The sequence below is a fragment of the Strongylocentrotus purpuratus genome, unplaced genomic scaffold, assembly GCF_000002235.5.
Source record: "Strongylocentrotus purpuratus isolate Spur 01 unplaced genomic scaffold, Spur_5.0 spur5_scaffold_18, whole genome shotgun sequence".
Lineage (NCBI taxonomy): Eukaryota > Metazoa > Echinodermata > Echinoidea > Camarodonta > Strongylocentrotidae > Strongylocentrotus > Strongylocentrotus purpuratus.
Genome location: NW_022145603.1, coordinates 29,854,328 through 29,872,997, shown reverse-complemented (window position 1 = coordinate 29,872,997; position 18,670 = coordinate 29,854,328). Strand labels below are relative to the sequence as shown.

Below are 18,670 nucleotides of genomic sequence, written 5' to 3'. Positions count from 1 at the left end.
TGAGAAAGATGTCATGCATGCAATTACCACAGGGAAAGACCAGGAAGAGATGTTCATCAAAGAGCGATTAGAGAAAAAGACATCGTTCTCTGACCCCATCAAGAAACTGAAGCTCAAACCATGGCAGAGACAAAAAAGAAATTCAAGCTTAAAACATCCCAACGAAAAGTAATATAGTACAAGCAACAAGGGGACATTGCTATCCAGCTGATGGTAAAGGCACAAAGTTCAGGCAGCCAACTTGATCTACGGGAATTCTTTGATCCCTGTTCTCTACCCAATTGGAACGTTGGAACAACTTCTTTGCTAAGACAGATACATTTAAGGGCCTACACTATCTCCGGAAGGATGTAGAGAACTCGCAACCTCCAACCACTGGCAATTCCTTGGTAGTGGAAGATGGCAATGCTGTTTTCTACTACCTAAAAGAGATGCCTGCATACTTCCACGATATTTGCATCAAAATTCACAATGGAGTGTTGTCCAAATGCGATGTCATCTTCAGCACAGACATGTACAAGCCAGACTCTGTGAAGTCAAGTGAACGGACACGGTATGGGTGTGCAGAGAAGATGATGATTAAAGGAGGCAATACCAAAAGACCATCTGACTGGAAGAGAATAAGAAACAATATTCAAGTTCTTCTGGATGTCTGGAGTAAGCACGACACGGCTAAGAGCCGGGCTAAGAGGCTGTATGGGAAAAGATGAAATTCATCAAAGAAGGAGAAGCCCAACTGCTCACTTCTCAGAATGGGAGAGAGACACTGTGTTCTGAGATTCCATCTCTCAACTCAACCCAAGAAGAAACAGATTCACGCGTGATCCTTTACTGCCAATACGGTAAAGGAGCAAGGTTGTGATCATGTGCAGATCAAAAGCCCAATCAGCGATAGATTTGTATATTGCTTCATTACGCTCATCTCACTCCAGACATTACATTACTCTTCCAAACAGGGAGAGGCAATAAGCAGCGACTCAAAGACGTCACTTATTTTGCCCAGCACCTCTTGGACTACATGCTTTCTCAGGCTGTGACTCCACAAGCGCATTTAAAGGAACCGGCAAAGTCAAGCCAATCAAACTGTTGCAGCAACGCAACAAATTTGGTGCGCATACGAGTTGACTGATACTGATTGTTTGCGGGAAACATCAGATGAAATATCAATGAATAATATTACACCACATTAGGGGGCTAGAAAACTTATTTCATGATAATAGCAGACAAAATACAACTTTCAGGTGATTTTGACAGGTTTTGAGACAGAAATTTGCATATCAAAATATATGCAAATTTATGACGTCATTAACAATTGAAGACAATAAAATAAAATAAAAATAATTTTGTCTATCTATTGTTGTATAGTTTACGAAGATTGTTTATAAATTTGGTGGAGATTAGAGTTATATCTGCTGAGAAACAGGGTAAAATGTAAGCACATAATCCACAAACCCTAAGAAAGTGTGCAAAACACGAAAAACTGACATTTTTACATATCTTCCAATAAGGAGCAAAAAAACAGTGTCCAAATGAGTTTTTTTCTTGGGAACGTCTTTTTTCTGATATTATGGATCCCAATGAACAAAATGACACCCAAGAAGTAGGATCATAGGGGGGGGGGGGTGCACGGTAGCCCCATCTGGCCCACGGACTATGTGAGCTTAGAATCATGAACTCAGATTTCCCTCCTTTGAGCTTTAGATTACAACCGAATATTCCGCTTCCTTCGAAGTTACGGCGTGTTTACCTGCGGCATCGTCCGCCATTTTTTCATAGATATCCTCAGTTACCATGACTACTTGGTTGTCTATGGTCTTCATGTCGACATACTCTGCCTCCATGGTCTCTCTCTTCATTCGGGGCGTTAAATATTCATTCTCGATCTCGCCTTGTTGGTCGTTCTTAAAGATATAAAATGAAAGTAATATCCAATATTTAGAGGCGTTAAATTAAAACCAATACACAAACATACCAAAGCAACAATAAAAAGCTTACAAAGAATAATAAAATAAGCCTATATAATACTAATAAAACTATTAATAAGAACATAATTAAATCAAATTATTTATAACACGGAAAGGAGGGGGGGTAATGACCTTTTAAAAACAAAGACGAGTTCTTATTTTGAGTTACTGATGAAAAGTGCGACGTCGTTCCACATTTTCGATGCAGCCACTATAAAACGTCTTTCAGTTGATGAGAGTCTGTGTTTGGGAAAGATCAATTTAGTTCTGTCAGTTGCAGATCAACGATAATTATACCATAAAGGTTTTTATTGAAATAGTCAGATGCCAAACAAGACAAATTATTTAGAAATAGACATACACCATACAAGCAAACATTACAAAGAATGCATTGATAAAGAGGTAACCTGTGGATTTTCTAATCGAAGGTGAGTATGAGTCCTGGGGGTGTTTCTCAAAGACTTAGATCGACTTTAAGTTGGACTTAACTATGGCAGGCCATTAGTGCCCCAATTTTCTCTCACCATTTACTGGCATTGTTCTCTCCAGGGATGTACAAGTCATGGTCACAAATCTACAGAATTTACTTGTTTTGATCATCCATTATTGAAGGAAAAATATTATCTAAAGACCATGATTGAGAGACCAATGATATGAGCAACCACTGACATAGTTAAGTCCAACTTAAAGTCGATCTTAGTCTTTGTGAAACACCCCCTGGATTCTTGGTCAAATCTTATTTTTAGCGGCTCGATTCTGGACATTTTACCTCCATGTTCATGCGCAAGGTGTCACTGCCAGAGGCTTCGGGAGAAGCCACAATCGTAGTCTCGTACCCAGGAGGTGGTGCTTCTTCACCTGCCATCCCCTCGAGACCGGAACCATTGTTTGGGTCTTGTTTCGGCTTGCACCTAATGAGAGAGGCAATACGTAAGGAGAAGAAAAAATACCTGTCAGCTACCATGGCCGGGTAGGCTTATTTTCACTGTCTGAATTATGTTACCAATATACTGTTTGCAAATAATGATTAACAGTTTGGTTTTTGTCAGAGAGTTTATCTGGCTGTATTTTATTTCGTTCCCCAAAAAAGTTGTACATCTCGCTTTAATATGTTGAATTATGATGTGACGTTTTTACAGATGAAGGATGAACTTCTTGCACAAAGGCTAGTAACTGCCTATTTAAAGCTTTTTGACGTTTGTTTGAAATATCTTAATTACTACAATACACTGATGATTGATTGAAATTGAATTCACATCTGCTTATGCAGTCTATACTTGACATTATTCAACATTTAAAGGACTATTTATAACCTTAGAATGTAACCATACTCACTTGCATCTATAAACGAGAATGATGATAATGATGCATACTGCCACTACTGCTGCTGCAACTCCACCGCCTATAGCTGCATACTGAGATGCATATGGAGCTGTGTGTAAAAACAAGTATCTAGCATCGTTACCATGCATTTACCTAAATGGACATGCATATATTGGGAGAACAGTAAATACATCATTATATTGAGTCCAGAGATGGAGGTAGAGCAGGTAGAGAACATGGCACACGTATATTCCGACTCTTCTTCTTCGTCTACATCTATTTCTCCTTGTGTGCCTTGGACTATAGCTTCTAAATAAACTGCGCCATACAAAATAATGCTTATCATCATTATTGTTAGCACTATCATTATTATTATCATCATGATCATTATTATCATCATCATGATCATCATGAATGGATAATTTACCACATTTAACTTGTCTTATATACGCTTTTTTACGAATTACAATCTTAAGCCAATTATAAACGTCTATAGTTGCGATCATTAACATAACGACATTCCTTTCTTTAATTACATAAATTATGTTCGCTACTTTGTGTAGAGAAAGCTCCGAGAAAAACGAAATTGAATTGAGTTGAATTGAATTGACTTGAACTGAGTGAATAATCCTACATCTTCTTTAGTCACGTGTAGGCAAAGGCAAGAGAGGGAGAACAGTCATACAGAGTATTAATACATATACACGGTAAGAAAAACAAAACTGGAGGTGAAATATGAAGGAGGTGAAATATGAAGGAATCTTGTGAAATGTGACATGTTAGATATATTCCAATAATGAAAATGACATTTACCTTCTATGGAAGTGGTTGATTTGCCTGTCGAGCTAGTAGGGGTGTGTGCTTTGGACTGGAGGTTTGTGCTGGTTGGTTCAGTTGATGGTTGTCTTTGTTACAGATGGATCTGTGTATTTTGAAAAGGAAGTAAATTCAAAGAAGATCGCAATGACGTTAATGAAATGAACCTGAAACGATTTTACTGAAGCCCACCGCATATTATATGATCTTATTATGAACCGATTTTTGATTAATTGCAGTAGCATTTCATATGGACATTCAAACATGTAAAAATCTTAATGACCGAGTATCTGAATCGTCATATGAAAATAAAATGTAACTTCCAAGGGATTTCATGCTTCCTCGGAGGAAAGGTGGCTAAATCGGCTTAAAGTCGCAGTGACGTCAGAACAATATAGCGATTATGTATTTTTAAGCCAAATTGGCTGTGAATGTTAGTAGAAAAATTAAATGCACTAAAATTCCTGTTGTTAGCATTATTAATATTATTCACAAATTAGATCAGGAACATGATGTTAGCTTAGACTTCCCTATCTGATATAATTGTAATTTCCTAGAAAATCGATCGCAGGAGGATCGTGAAGTGTGCGATGGGCATCATTATATTGACATGGTCGTGCGAACATGATATAATACGTAATCCGGACAGGCTTTCAAAAAGCAATACAAAATGGAACTGACATTGCAATTTAGTTTTTTCTTGAAAGCATTGGCTACCGTGTTAGAATCACATCTCTATTACGATGTATTTAAATGTGGTTTTATTAATTCAGTCGTTCTCTTTAGATTCATAACAAGATAGATCTTCTGTAGATCGAACTTTATGGCATTAGGTGCACCTATACTTCTAGAGTAATGTATCTTTAACTACTTACCTATATATGGTGTTTCATATATTAGAATGTTGTCTACTCTGATCAGAGGAGCTACAACACCTCTTATGACAATGAATGTTATCTGCAATAATGAAGAATGATTTAAGAACAGGGGAGAACAAAAAGGCCTTCTCTTTTTGGAAATATCCTGTTAGACATTGCTGATCTTCAATATATTCCCAAACGGATTTTAAAAATAAATCTAAGAGTAAAATAGAAAAAACACATGCATGTATAGTATGATATAAATTAAGACCTAGGTTAGCTATTCTAAGGCCTGACAATACTCATCAAATTTTATAACAGTTATACAACTGTTTACCGCTTGTTTATATCCAAGAAATCTATTTGTTTAAACAATGTTATGATATATTGTGCAATATGAATAGTAATTCGTGTGGTTATGATTATGTTTCAACTTTATTTAGGCCTTAAAATTACAAAAATACAAACGTGAGACCCATCTTGTGTCAGCATGCTTGAAACATGCTTAAAGGTACAATATCAAAGAAAACTAGAAAATAATTCCTTTTATTACAAACCTCAACATCCATTCTGCTTGCACACGAGTAAGGAATGACTTCAGTACCTTGCGTTAGAATAAACGTACCAGCAACTGTAAATGCAGGTTCACTTGCTTCCCTGCAGACCTTGACCGACATTAATGTTGTAGGCCCCAAAATATTGTATTTAAAAGATAAAATTCCTTTGGGTGATGTGAAGATGTGCGGGATGGAGAATATGAACATGTCACCTGGACTGCTTGGAACAACATCTGCCCTTAGAGCCCCTGTATATAGTTTGTAAAATACATTCGAAAGGAAAATTCATCATTTATTATTGTTTTGTTTTTATTTCGCGATTTTGTTAAATGTAGTTAAACTTAAAATATCAATTTGGTCCAATTTATACAGGGTAATCACGTATTATTTACTGATTGTATTGCGTGTCTATACCTAGATAGAGAGGGACAAATGCATGCGAAACACCTTGTCGAAGGATGTAAGCACTGAGCACCGACCGAAACAATGACCTCTCGTATGAGAGTTTTATAGAGGCAGCTATGTTTTGCTCGTCAATCCAAGCCAACGGTCCTCTTTGTGAGCGTTGATTGCATTGGTAAAAGAAATGGAATAAAACAAGAAAATTAAACAGATATAACAAATTACGTATTTGGTTCCGTATTCTCCGTGTGTAAGGGCTAAATAGTGAACATAAGATGTGTTTTAGGAAGAGGCAAAGACGTTTCATGTCTACCACGTACCTTGGATCAAAGTCATAGACCAACTCCCTTCTGTCTCAATGATTCCACATTTGTCCTCTTCAAAGTCACATGACCAATCTAATAGTATAAAATGGAGTCAGGATATAGGTGAAATGTAATGATAGGTAAAGCCAGGGATCCATGGTAAAACACACATGTACGTATATGTCTCCATGCTTAAACAAATATAGAGGAAGCATTATACGCTACAATGTCATTTACTTGTAAGGCCTCTTGTTCTTGTCAGGTATTTCGGTCTACGTTAATACGGCCACGGTCGTATAGAGACCGGCATATTTCGAAACCGACAATTTCGGTCACGCGGTCCTTTTAATAGGTTAGCTCACGGTGGAACGCAAGACTGATTGCCTCTAAGACTGACAATTTCGCTCTCGAGGGCATTTCTAAAAATCTAATCTTGAATTACGAGACTGATGGCCCATAAGATCAGCAGTTCGAAAGACTGGCTTGTGGGCCTGGCAATCTATTCAACGTTTTATGAGACCGAAAACAGACATGGTTGGTCTCGTGGAGGCGCGATAGCTCAGTTGGTAAAGCAGTGGTCTCGTAATCCGGCGACCCGGATTCGAAACCAAGGCAATGCGCTAGTGCCCTTTGGTAAGGCATTAATCCTCATTACCAGGTCTCTCGGAGAGGATGTAAAACCGTCGGTTCTCTGGTTGCTTACCAACAAGCATGCATGCTTTCTTAGTAGTTAGGTAAAATAATCACCACTACACAAGGCTGTTGATCTATTATGAGTTTCTCGGTTAACAGATTTAAACAGTAGCAATATTGATATCTAGATTAAATCAAACTGCAATTGTACTTACTATTTTGGTATATGAAAGAGTATGGGATTAAAAGGCACAAGTTACGAATTCTTTCTTTTTCGAATACATTAGGGAATACATTACTACCGTTGAAAAAACACCGAAAAGGTTTTTTTTAAACGTTTATCGGGTTCATTGCATGAAAAGGTTGAGTTCTGATTTAGGTTAACTAAAACAATTATGAGTAGCGTCTGAGCATCAATAGAGTGCAATTAATTAGTGAGATTATTTACCTGGATCAACTGCCAAAGTCCTGTGCAGATTATCGCGAAGAAAGCTATCCGTTTATAAAGTTCCATATTGGATTGTTGTGGGTACTCAAATGATAGATAACGACCGACATGAAATGGCATTCAAAATTCAAAGTTCAAATTCAAAGTTTTATTCAATACTCTTCATAAAAACATTTAAAACATACAAATACAGAATGGAGTTATAAATATAAAAAGACACAAGAAAGTGATAACAAATACAATGGCAATTTATAAGAGCATTTGGGATAGGCAGAAAGGAGGGAAGTTCCTTATATAAAAGCCTACCCCTAAAACACACATACATGAAAACGAGAACAGAAGAACAGAACAAAAGAACAGAACAAAAAACAAAGAACATATTAAAACTTACTATCATGCACGATCAGAGTATATTTAAAAAAATGTCAAAAATTGGCCGATACTATTGATACTGATTATCATACTTGTTTAATAGAAATTTTTATATTTGATTTTAAAAAGATTGAGAGTTTTGCATTTTTTAATTTCCTGAGGTATACTATTCCATATTAAGGGTCCTTTAAAAAATAGTGAATTTTTCATACAAGTCGTTCTAATCTTGAGGAGGTGATAATTTAGGGCATTTCTAGTATTAAAATTATGCACATCACAATTCAAGTTAAAACATGTAGATAAAAAGGTAGGCAAGTTGCCATTAAAACATGAAAACATGAAAACTGCAATATAAAAATTATGCATATCGATTACATTCAAAATTCCAAGTTTACAAAATAAAGGATTACAGTGAGCATAATATTGGGAATGAGTTATAATGCGTATTGCTTTCTTTTGAAGCTTTAGTAACCTTAACATATAATTTTTATTAAAATTTGCCCATGCAACTATACAGTAATTAAAATATGGTGTTATTAAAGTATGATACAACATTTTCAAAATATTTAAGGGATAAAATGAACTTTATATAAAATACCTATATTTTTTGCTATTTTATTGCACACCACATTTATATGCTCATGCCACTTCAATTTATGATTAATTACAATACCTAAAAACTTAAGATTATCTACACGTTCAAAATTATGATCATTTACTCGTAAGAGAATGTTGTTAAAATCAATATTTCTATTTGTAAAAACCATAAACTTAGTTTTATCATAATTTAAAACCAATTTATTATATAAAAACCAATTCGAAAGTTTCAAAATTTCTTGCTTAAAAACATGTTGTAAAACCTGGACATCAGAATGAGACATAAAAACACTTGTGCCATCAGCAAATAAAATAAACTTTAGTTTATCAGAAATATTGCACATGTCATTAACATAAATAATAAATAAAAGAGGTCCAAGGATGGATCCTTGAGGCACTCCACATCTAAGTTTTTCAATATTAGACTTATCTTTATTTATTTGTACAAATTGGGTTCTATTTTCTAAATAACTTTCAAACCATTTTAAAGTTACTCCACGAATACCATAATAATATAATTTTTTCAATAAAATAGTGTGGTCTAATGTATCAAATGCTTTACTTAAATCTAAAAAAAGGCCCATTAAAATATGATTATTTTCAAAAGTTTTCAAAACATTATAAATAAAATGCATAATTGCATTAGATGTAGAGTGCCCAGGTCTAAAACCATATTGACATTCAGTGATAATATTACACTTATTTAAAAACATAAAAAGTCGATTATAAATAGTCTAACAATGTCACATAGTCTAAAAATAAAATTTTCATTAGTGCCATTTTTAAAAACAGGAATAACCTTTTGCAAGTTTTAATTGCTCTGGTACTATACCTGCAGATAAAGAAATATTGAATATTGCACTTAAAGGACATGATATAATATGAACAACTTTTTTCAATAATTTAACACTTACATCATCATGACCACAACTCTTATTATTTTTTAATTTACTTACAATATTGATTATTTCTGTGGGGGTAATTGGATTAAAAAAAGCTGTACATGAATTAAAATAATATTACTATAAATGTCATCATTACTAAAATCATTATCTAAGTTGTTGTCTAAATTATCAGTTAAGTTAGGTCCTTTATTAATAAAAAAATTATTAAAAACAGAGCATATTTCTTTCTTATCACATATAGCTTGATCATTACACATAACCGAGTCGGGCATATTACGCTTACTCGTACTCTTACCGAGACTTTCATTGATTAATTTCCATGTTTTCCGTATGTTTCCTGATGAATTTCTAAATTTGGCCTTAAAATATTCTATCTTAGCTTTTTTAATTTTACCATTCATCATATTTCTATATTTGTTGTATTTATCTTTTTTATATTCAATTGGATCTTTCAAGTACTTCTTATATAATTCACACTTTTTTTTGCACATTTTGCGTAACTCTTTAGTAAACCATCGGTTATTATATTTTTTACTCTTTACACATTTTTTCAAAGGAAAACATTTATTAAAAATACTAACATACTGTCTTAAAAAACATTCATAACTATAATTTGGATCATTAGAACATAAAATCCAATCAGAGTTATATATTTCATGCATAAATTTTCCAATATTTTCCTCATTTAGATCACGTAAAAACAAAATTATTATCTTCATTTTGTATGCACTGTTTTTTATTGATTAAAAATACTGGCAAATGGTCACTTACGTCACTTAAAATTGTTCCACACCAAACTTCTTCTAAATTGTTCGTAAAAATATTATCAATTAAAGTACAAGACCTGTCAGTTATTCGGGTTGGACAACGAATCATGGGATATAAAAAATGAGTCATCAATAATTCTAAAAAATCATTAACAGATTGGCAAGAGTTAACATCAAATAAATTAATATTAAAATCGCCCATAAGATATATGTCTTTACTTTCCTTATGAACAACATTTAAAGTATCTTCTAAAATATCTAAAAACGATTGCACTGGTTGATTTGGAGGCCGGTAAATAACACCAATTAAAACATTTTTCTTTACCTTTTCAATTTCTATAAACATTGACTCAAAACATTCATTATTTACATCTAAATCCTTACGTTGTTTATATTTCAATTTCTCATTTAATAAAACTCCTACACCTCCTCCTTTCTTACCTTGTCTTACATTCAATAAAAAAAATATAATTATTAAAATTGTAGAATGGGTCAGCCTCTTTAATCCAAATTTCAGTAAAACCAATTGCAGAAAATTGCACATCAATAGCATCTAAAAGCGAACATATTGCACTATAATTCTTATTTAAACTACGACAATTTATATGAAGGTAACTTGATGTAAAATATACTTTAGAATGAGAATTAAAAGTGTTTAAGCATGAGTTAAATTCCTCGGGCGTATAAAAAAAACTATTTGGTCCATATTCTTCATCCTCCTCTGTAGTTGGACTCAATAACTGATGTATATCTTGGGGTTCTATAGGCATCTATATTTCACATTTATTCCGATCATTTTCACTGGCATTTTGACATAAAAAATAAAGAGAAAATAGAAAAACGTGTACATGACACAGATAATATAAACGAACATACAAAACTAAGGTTACGAAACCAAAGCCTAAAACAGACACAATTAAAACCAATAACTTAAAACAGTTTAACAACTTAAACAAACTTCACAAACGTTCAGAGATTTTAAAATACTGTTGAAGTAGAAGAACAATTCATAAATGGAAGAAAAAATGAACTAAAAAATTAATGACAACAAGTAACATTCAAATTTTACTTTAATAAGAATACAACACGAAATATTAAAAGCAAATCAGGACTAATTTAGTCAATTGTGGGGAAAATGCTAGTCAAAGTAGTGGAATGTATCATCGCATGCATGTGTCCATTGGTTTATTATGGTAGTTTGTTCAAATCATGTAAGTTCCGTATGACCTTTTTTGTAGTTTTTCCTCTCGTAGCGGCAATCAGAACTATCACGTGACCATCTGATGTCCAGGCTTCTTTGACCTTTTCATGATGCTTGGCTTTCCACAAAAGATCTAGGTTGTATGCCGTTAGTGCTTCATCAATAGCTAAGCCAGACCCCTTCAGTTTGCGTCTAGCGTGAAGAACAGCTGACCGCTTCCGATAAGAGCAGAACTTCACTATTATTGCTCTCGGCTTTTTCTTCCTGGTTGAGGCGCCATCCGCGGTAGTAGTTGTTGCATCTCCGCTCTTCGACGAGCTGCTTTGCACCCTGGGTGAGACACGATGAGATCTGTCAATCTCCTCCGCGGACAATTGTATGCCTAATCACTCGGACACAAGGCTGCAGATCTGACCATCCGTATTCTCATCTGTGTTTTCAGGAATACCGTAGAAGTTTCTTCTTCTTGAATACTGCTCAATGTCATTCACAGAAAGTTTGAGGTTGTTGAGAGTTGTTGCTTGGGTGGATATTGTACTATTCAATTGCTTGATTTCATTTTCTTTGGCCTGGACGTTGGCTTCTAAGTCCATTATTCTTCCATCGTTGTGTAAACCCCCTAAAAAAACCCTAACCCCCCCCCCCCTTTGTATTTTTTTTTTTTTTTTTTTTATTATTAAAAAAAAAAAAAAAAATATGCCCTCGGCTAACCTAAAAAAGGTGACCTAACCCCCCCCCCCCCCCCCACGAAGAAAAATGTCAAATATTCAAAATTTCGAGACCAAAAAAAAAAAAAAAAAAAGTGTCCGCTTACCACCCCCCCCCCCCCCCCCCCCCCCCCCCCCCACACACACACTGACCGACTTTTCGGCCGGCGCGATTTTAAATTTTTCGGGAGCAAAATATTTTGGGCCCGATTTTAAACCCCCCCTTGCAAAAATCCTGCGTACGCCCCTGGCAGAATATATTAATTATTCTCTTCGCTTTTATCCAATCGGATAGTGATTCTCTTGTGTTCATTGTCATGCGATACCGAAATCCCCTTTTTCGAAGAAAAAAAATATTAAACTTCCTTATTTTATCCAATCGGATAGTGATTCTCTTGTGTTCATTGTCATGCGATACCGAAATCCCCTTTTTCGAAGAAACAAAATATTAAACTTCCTTAATGTTAGGATTATATGAAAACAAAATGCACTTTTATAAAAGGTTACGTTATGGATATATGATCCTTTTGCTCTATAGCTGGGAGGGTGGAAGACTAATTTTAAGCTATAAGTATTATACTGTTCGACAATAATATTAAGAACAAACAAATTACCATGTCCATTGTCGGTCGAACTCTTTGATTAATTAAATATCTCTTATCTGCTCTTTCACTCTCACCCCCCTCTCTCTCTCTCTCTCTCTCTCTCCCTTTCAACAATTCCACTATTTATTATCACTTACCGTTATCTGGCTATCTCTCTTTCTCTCTTTACTCTCTCTTACCGTGACTTTACATTTTGCTAGATTGTTCTTTATGTTTTTTACAACGTAACTTGTTTCACTGTCATAATAAATACTAAGCATAACAATAATTTGGGGGAAAGGATTCTACTTCCCATCAGTGTTTATGGGTGTGTTACCTACACCCCCCCCCCAAAAAAAAAAAACCGACACATCAGACAGCTACACAGAACCCTCCAAATTTCTCTCTTACAAGTTCACAACTTTTTCTCTTAGGAACATGAAGAACACAATTGAAGCTGATGTAATGAGGCCTCCCTGAATAACTGTTGACGTAAGAAAAAAAATCAAAAGATTTTCTGTTTGCTTTCTTTCCTACACAATCGGTTGCCTTACCACGTTGATGTTATTTTTTGTCTAAAGGATGACCTCACAAAATGTTGTTGAACTCCAATACAGTAAAGGACTGTAAATAGTTATTTAGGTCAATTATGTAGTCCTGGAAGTTGATGTTTCCTTTAGAATGAAACTGCATGGTTGCATTGTGTTATATCATGCAAGAGCGACTTTCTCATTTAAATTCCACTTAAGCGGAGGTCATTAAATTATAATAAACACGGAATTAAAACATTATGATTCGTAAAGAAAACCTCGCTAGGTTAAACAAACTGTAACATCCGTTTGATGTTTGTTCGAATTGGATACTCATAATATTTGACGTAATGATATTAAATGGACACGAGTGTATGAAAGTACATCATATGAGTTCACGTTATATTTGTCATTTTATTCATTTAATAAATATATTGAAGGAAATTCAGAATGATATTTAAGGGTATAAACGAGTTTTTGAATTGTAAATCCTTCGACCGTTTCCAATATTCATATTGCTCCGGTTGTCTCATTTTCGCCAGCACAAACGTAGCTAGTTCGCCTTCTTCAAAATGTATATAGCAGTCGGCAATCGGCGGATTAGACGACACTTGATAGTGATTTTGTATGTGAGACTGCTTTGCTAACTATAAAATACAAGAACCTTTTCCATATCTTTAAACTATCATTGATATCTGATAATTAAACAGTTAGTAAAATAAACCTACCAAACTACATAATACAATGAAATACTTGACTGAAAGTAGGGTAGTTTGATGTGGTGCACAATTGCACCCTCTGTTAATGATCGAATAGTCCATGATGTGTCATGAATATTCATGTTTTTGCTTACCTCGGCAAAATGTTTGCCTATACTAACTGGAAAAATTACGGTGGGGGTTGGCTGAAGTTGACATAATGAACCAAGCAGAACTGATCAATGATAATTCATGCTTGTTATCCTTCGTGTGCTTGACCTATAATCTTATAAATGCGTGGTAAATTGCGTCCAAAGTTCGACTTGTTACACATGCGTTATATATGCAATGGCGAGCTCGCGACCTTTTTTGATCAAATTACGGTGGGTGAAAAGTCAAGTGGAAATGAGGGTTCCAATGAAAGAGCTAGTGTCAACGTACGTCGGGGTGGATGTGCTTTTCGTTTAAACTAAAAATGAACTTTTAACGATTGCTTTGGGGGGGGGGATAAAAGTCCACAGGCTAACATGTTTATAGGCTGCTGGGATTTGACGATAGGGGGCGTTTTCAAATGAGACTAAAACGGAGCTATGTGATTAAGTTACTTTAAATGTATTATCCAAAATACAAATAGCATTTTAAAAAACGCGAGTACTTTATTCACATTATATTATTTTGTTAAATGCTTTAAAAAATAAATGCGTGTACCTTATACACATTATTGTATATACCATGTATACAACTGTTTTCTCAATTCAAATGATATTAAGTATTTGCACACATCACACTTACAAACTTACAAATATATAAGTATATCTACCTCTGTATTATAGAATCACATGTATATATACCAAGGAGCCTAATAACTCATAGGGTATACATCATTCAACACACACAAACACACACACACACATACACGCACAAACACATAAATAACATGAACTAATATTGGTGCTGTTCTTCTTTTCGAAACTACATTGTTGGTCATAATGGTGGAGTAATTATTTTTACCCCAGTTTAGGGAAGGATTTGAAAAAATTATTTATTTCTAATAAATCTAGATATTGGCATACATTCGCAGATTTCATTGAATATTAATTTGAGAGTGTTTGTTTTGCGTGACTGCTAAATCATATGTGTGCTACTATGCTAATCAGCTAAGGGATTTACGTCCTTAAATTATAATTGACAGTAAAGAGGATTAATGCCTCACAAAAGGGCACTAATATATAGCTGATCGACACGATTTTTATCCTGGGGCCTCACAGTAACGAGGCCATTGCTTAGCCCCTGAATCATGACTGTACGCAGTGTTTTGCTAGGGTACGCGGCCGCCCCACAAATCCCCCAAAACGAAAAAAATGCAATAAATAGTCAAAAATTCATTGCATTTTCCCCCGCCCCCAACGGAAAAATTCCTCTGTGTGGCCATGCCTTGAACCATAATGCATGGCCCTATTAATATAACAATAATAATAATAATAATTACATTTATAGGGCGCTTAATACGGGCGTTTCTAAGTGTCACGTGGGTGACTTTAAAAAAAAATTATTTCTGCTACGTCCACACAGAATAAATTGAAATAAAGCTTGTTAAAATAAAGTTAAATTGTAACGTTTAATTTCCAATCATTTTTCCTGTTTCACACACTTTGTTTTGGCTTAGTAAAATACAGTAGTAATTAACCTATGAACATGACAGACAATGAAAACGGACAATATACATTCCTCAGGTAACAAAGGGACATCCCTTCACTGCTATTATGTAAAATGTGTAAACAGATGTCACATTCATATTCACAGGTTCTACACATTTTACATAATAGCATAGGGATGTTCCTTTGTTTACCTGAGGAACTGTATATTTTGTCCGCTTTCATTGTCTGTCATGTTCATAGTGTAACTTATCTTTAACAAAATAATTCTGGATGGGTAGTTTCCCGTCTGACATCGATGCCGGTCACAGCTCGTCTCGTCCACTTGGCCCTGGCCTCCGCAGACGGCGTCTTTGCTCCACTTGGCCCCGGTAGTCGCGCCGGATTCTTGACCTCCGCAGACTGAGATACGATGGTGTGCGTCCCGATCTCAGACAAGAGCTAGCCCCCGACGAAAGCTATGGATATCCGGGTGGCAGTTGAGCTAGCCTCTCGTCCCGACGTGGAATTACCCTCAGATATTGACTTTAATTGCCAACTTCTAAAATGACGTTCAGTCTATTATAGCTTAGGTGGTTCTCCTCGATTGCAGAAAATCCACCTCTTAATATACCCTAGGTTACTAAGTAAATTCTAAAAACATGACTACAAATATTTGGAGAGAAAAATCATCTTACAAATGAAAATACTTGTCTTCTAAAGAGCTTCCTAAATGTGTGCCAAACAACAGATAAAACATGTACACTGAATTAATGACTTCCCCAGGCCTATATTCATAAGGAACAATACATCTTGGCCTGAAAAGAAAACATCTGACCTTAACATCTTCACCTGACCTTAACAAAGAACACTCCAGACCAGAGACCTAAACAAATAATTTCTTTCCTGACACTAAGCGTACAAATAGTACTGTCTAACTCAGTATAATTTTTCAACATGTTGAATAGTTTAAAAGCAATTTTTTTTTTTTAAGAAATGAAAAGAAGAATGTTACTAATACAATACAATTAAGTTGACTGTGTTGACTTGTGTGCGCCTCCAGTATAATGTAACTGATTATCTTGTTGTAATTTCTTCCCTCCATACCTCAACGTAAGTTTCAGAATTAAGCATTTACTATATACATGTAGAATGATATACGAAACATGGAGAGGTAAATCCATTTCGGAGGTGAGGTATGGAGGTAAGGTTGGAGTGTGTTCCACAGTTCAGGCCAGAACTTGAAAGCGATCGCCTTCACGGCCCAGGAGTGCCGTGAACTTGGGATGTAAGTAACTTGGGTGTGAGCAGCTAGAGCGTAGTCGCCGTGGTGGTTCGTGTACTAGGTCTTGTATGTATGAGGATGTGTACTGAGGAGCCTGATAGACGAGAAGAATGACTTCGAAGATGATGCGTTGGCGGACAGGAAGCCACTTAAGTGCCTGAAGGATTGGTGAGATGTGAGTGGTGCCTGTAGTGAGAGCTACACATCTGACCTCTGAGTTCTGAAGGAGTTTTTTGAGGCGTTGCAGCTGGTAGTCAGGAATATTGTATCAGAAGCGAATTTAAAAGCCTAATCGGAAAAAAAATAAGGGAATGAACAAGTCCAATGTAGCTTACGCGTCAGGTCAGCAGGGAGGTGAGACAAATCTTCTTATGTGTGAAGGGTTGCAGAGTTGGAATCTAATGGCTATACATGACTATGTGGGATATATTATGATTTAGAGTTCGAATCGATTACAACATCAAGGATCCGGCATTTATTTGTAGGGCTGATCTGAGCATCACAACTGTAATGAAGCTTTCCGGGATCTTGTTCAGCATGACCTTTGAGTCTGTAAAATCGTGAACTCAGATTTCCCTTCTTTGAGCTTTAGATTACAACCGAATATTCCACTTCCTTTAAAGTTACGGCGATTGTACCTGCGGCATTGTCCGCCATGTTTTCGTAGATATCCTCCGTTACCATGACTACTGGGTTGTCTATGGTCTTCATGTCGACATACTCTGCCTGCATGGTCCCTCTCTTCATTCGGGGCGTTAAATATTCATTCTCGATCTCGACTTTGTTGGTCGTTCTTAAGATATAAAATGATAGTAATATCCAATATTTAGAGGCATACATTAAAACGAATACACACAAATACCAAAGCAAAAATAAAAAGCTTACAAAAAATAATAAAATAAGCCTAATAGAACCATTAATAAGAACATAATTAAATCAAATTATTTATATCACGGAAAGGGGGGGGGGGGTAATGACCTTTTAAAACAAAGACAAGTTCTTATTTTGAGTTACTGATGAAAAGTGCAGATACCTTTTTTTTCTTTCTTTTTTTGGTCTCGAAATTTGAAAATTTGACATTTTGCTATAATGGCCTGCCATCAGGCGCTTACGCAGGGGGAGGGGGGGGGGTTAGGGAGGGTTTATACACATAAAAATACCAAAGGGGGGGGAACCCCCCCCCCCCCCCCCTCCCCCCCCCACCCCCCCCCCCCCCCCCCCCCCCTGCGTACGCGCCTGATGGCAGGCCATTATAGTGACACAATTTCTCTCACCATTTACTGGCATTGGTCTCTCAAGGGACGTACAAATCATGGTCACAAATCTACAGAATTTACTTGTTTTGATCATCCATTATTGAAGGAAAAATATTATCTAAAGACCATGATTGAGAGACCAATGATGTGAGCAACCACTGACATAGTTAAGTCCAACTTAAAGTCGATCTTAGTCTTTGTGAAACACCCCCTGGATTCTTGGTCAAATCTTATTTTTAGCGGCTCGATTCTGGACATTTTACCTCCATGTTCATGCGCAAGGTGTCACTGCCAGAGCTTCGGGAAAAGCCAAAATCGTAGTCTCGTACCCAGGAGGTGGTGCTTCTCCACCTGCCATCTCCTCGAGACCGGAACCATTGTTTGGGTCTTGTTTCGGCTTGCACCTAATGAGAGAGGCAATACGTAAGGAGAAGAAACAATACCTGTCAGCTACCATGGCCGGGTAGGCTTATTTTCACTGTCTGAATTATGTCACCAATATACCAGGGGCGGCCGAGCGACTTCCAAAGTGGGGGGGGGGGCACCAACAAAAAAGGGCACTTTCTTGAAAAAAAGGGGCACCTAAAGTGGGAAATCTCGAAGCGAAAATATACAATTTGTTGGACATTGGTATATACCCCTACATTGTGATTACATTATCAGGGATGATTTCAATATTTGTTTCTCTTCATCCATATATATCGCTTAAGCATCATACTTTACAGTTGGGTGTGATGTCTGAATATGCATTTACGAGCGAGCGAAGCGAGCGAGAAAATTTGAAAGATCTGTGAGGTCGCAGTGCGAAAAATTACATCTTATAAAG

General features: G+C 36.0%; 1 protein-coding gene across 1 annotated transcript; it reads right to left on the bottom strand.

Annotated features, from left to right (window-relative positions):
• Window positions 1–1,662: 1,662 nt before the first annotated feature.
• Window positions 1,663–3,479, bottom strand: LOC115925342. The gene is made up of 3 exons (XM_030989009.1): window positions 3,300–3,479; window positions 2,734–2,875; window positions 1,663–1,901 (listed from the first exon to the last, which is right to left on the bottom strand). The coding sequence occupies exons 1-3, from the start codon at window positions 3,434–3,436 to the stop codon at window positions 1,698–1,700; spliced, it is 483 nt and encodes a 160-aa protein (XP_030844869.1). The 5' UTR covers window positions 3,437–3,479; the 3' UTR covers window positions 1,663–1,697.
• Window positions 3,480–18,670: the final 15,191 nt, after the last annotated feature.

Bases quoted from the DNA above. Each gene is read 5' to 3' on its own strand.
- LOC115925342 (XM_030989009.1), bottom strand. From the start codon at position 3,436: ATGCATGGTAACGATGCTAGATACTTGTTTTTACACACAGCTCCATAT. The intron at 2,876-3,299 runs GTGAGTATGGTT...CTCTCTCATTAG, and splicing joins ATTCTCGTTTATAGATGCAA to GTGCAAGCCGAAACAAGACC. The intron at 1,902-2,733 runs GTAAAATGTCCA...TATATCTTTAAG, and splicing joins CCTTGCGCATGAACATGGAG to AACGACCAACAAGGCGAGAT.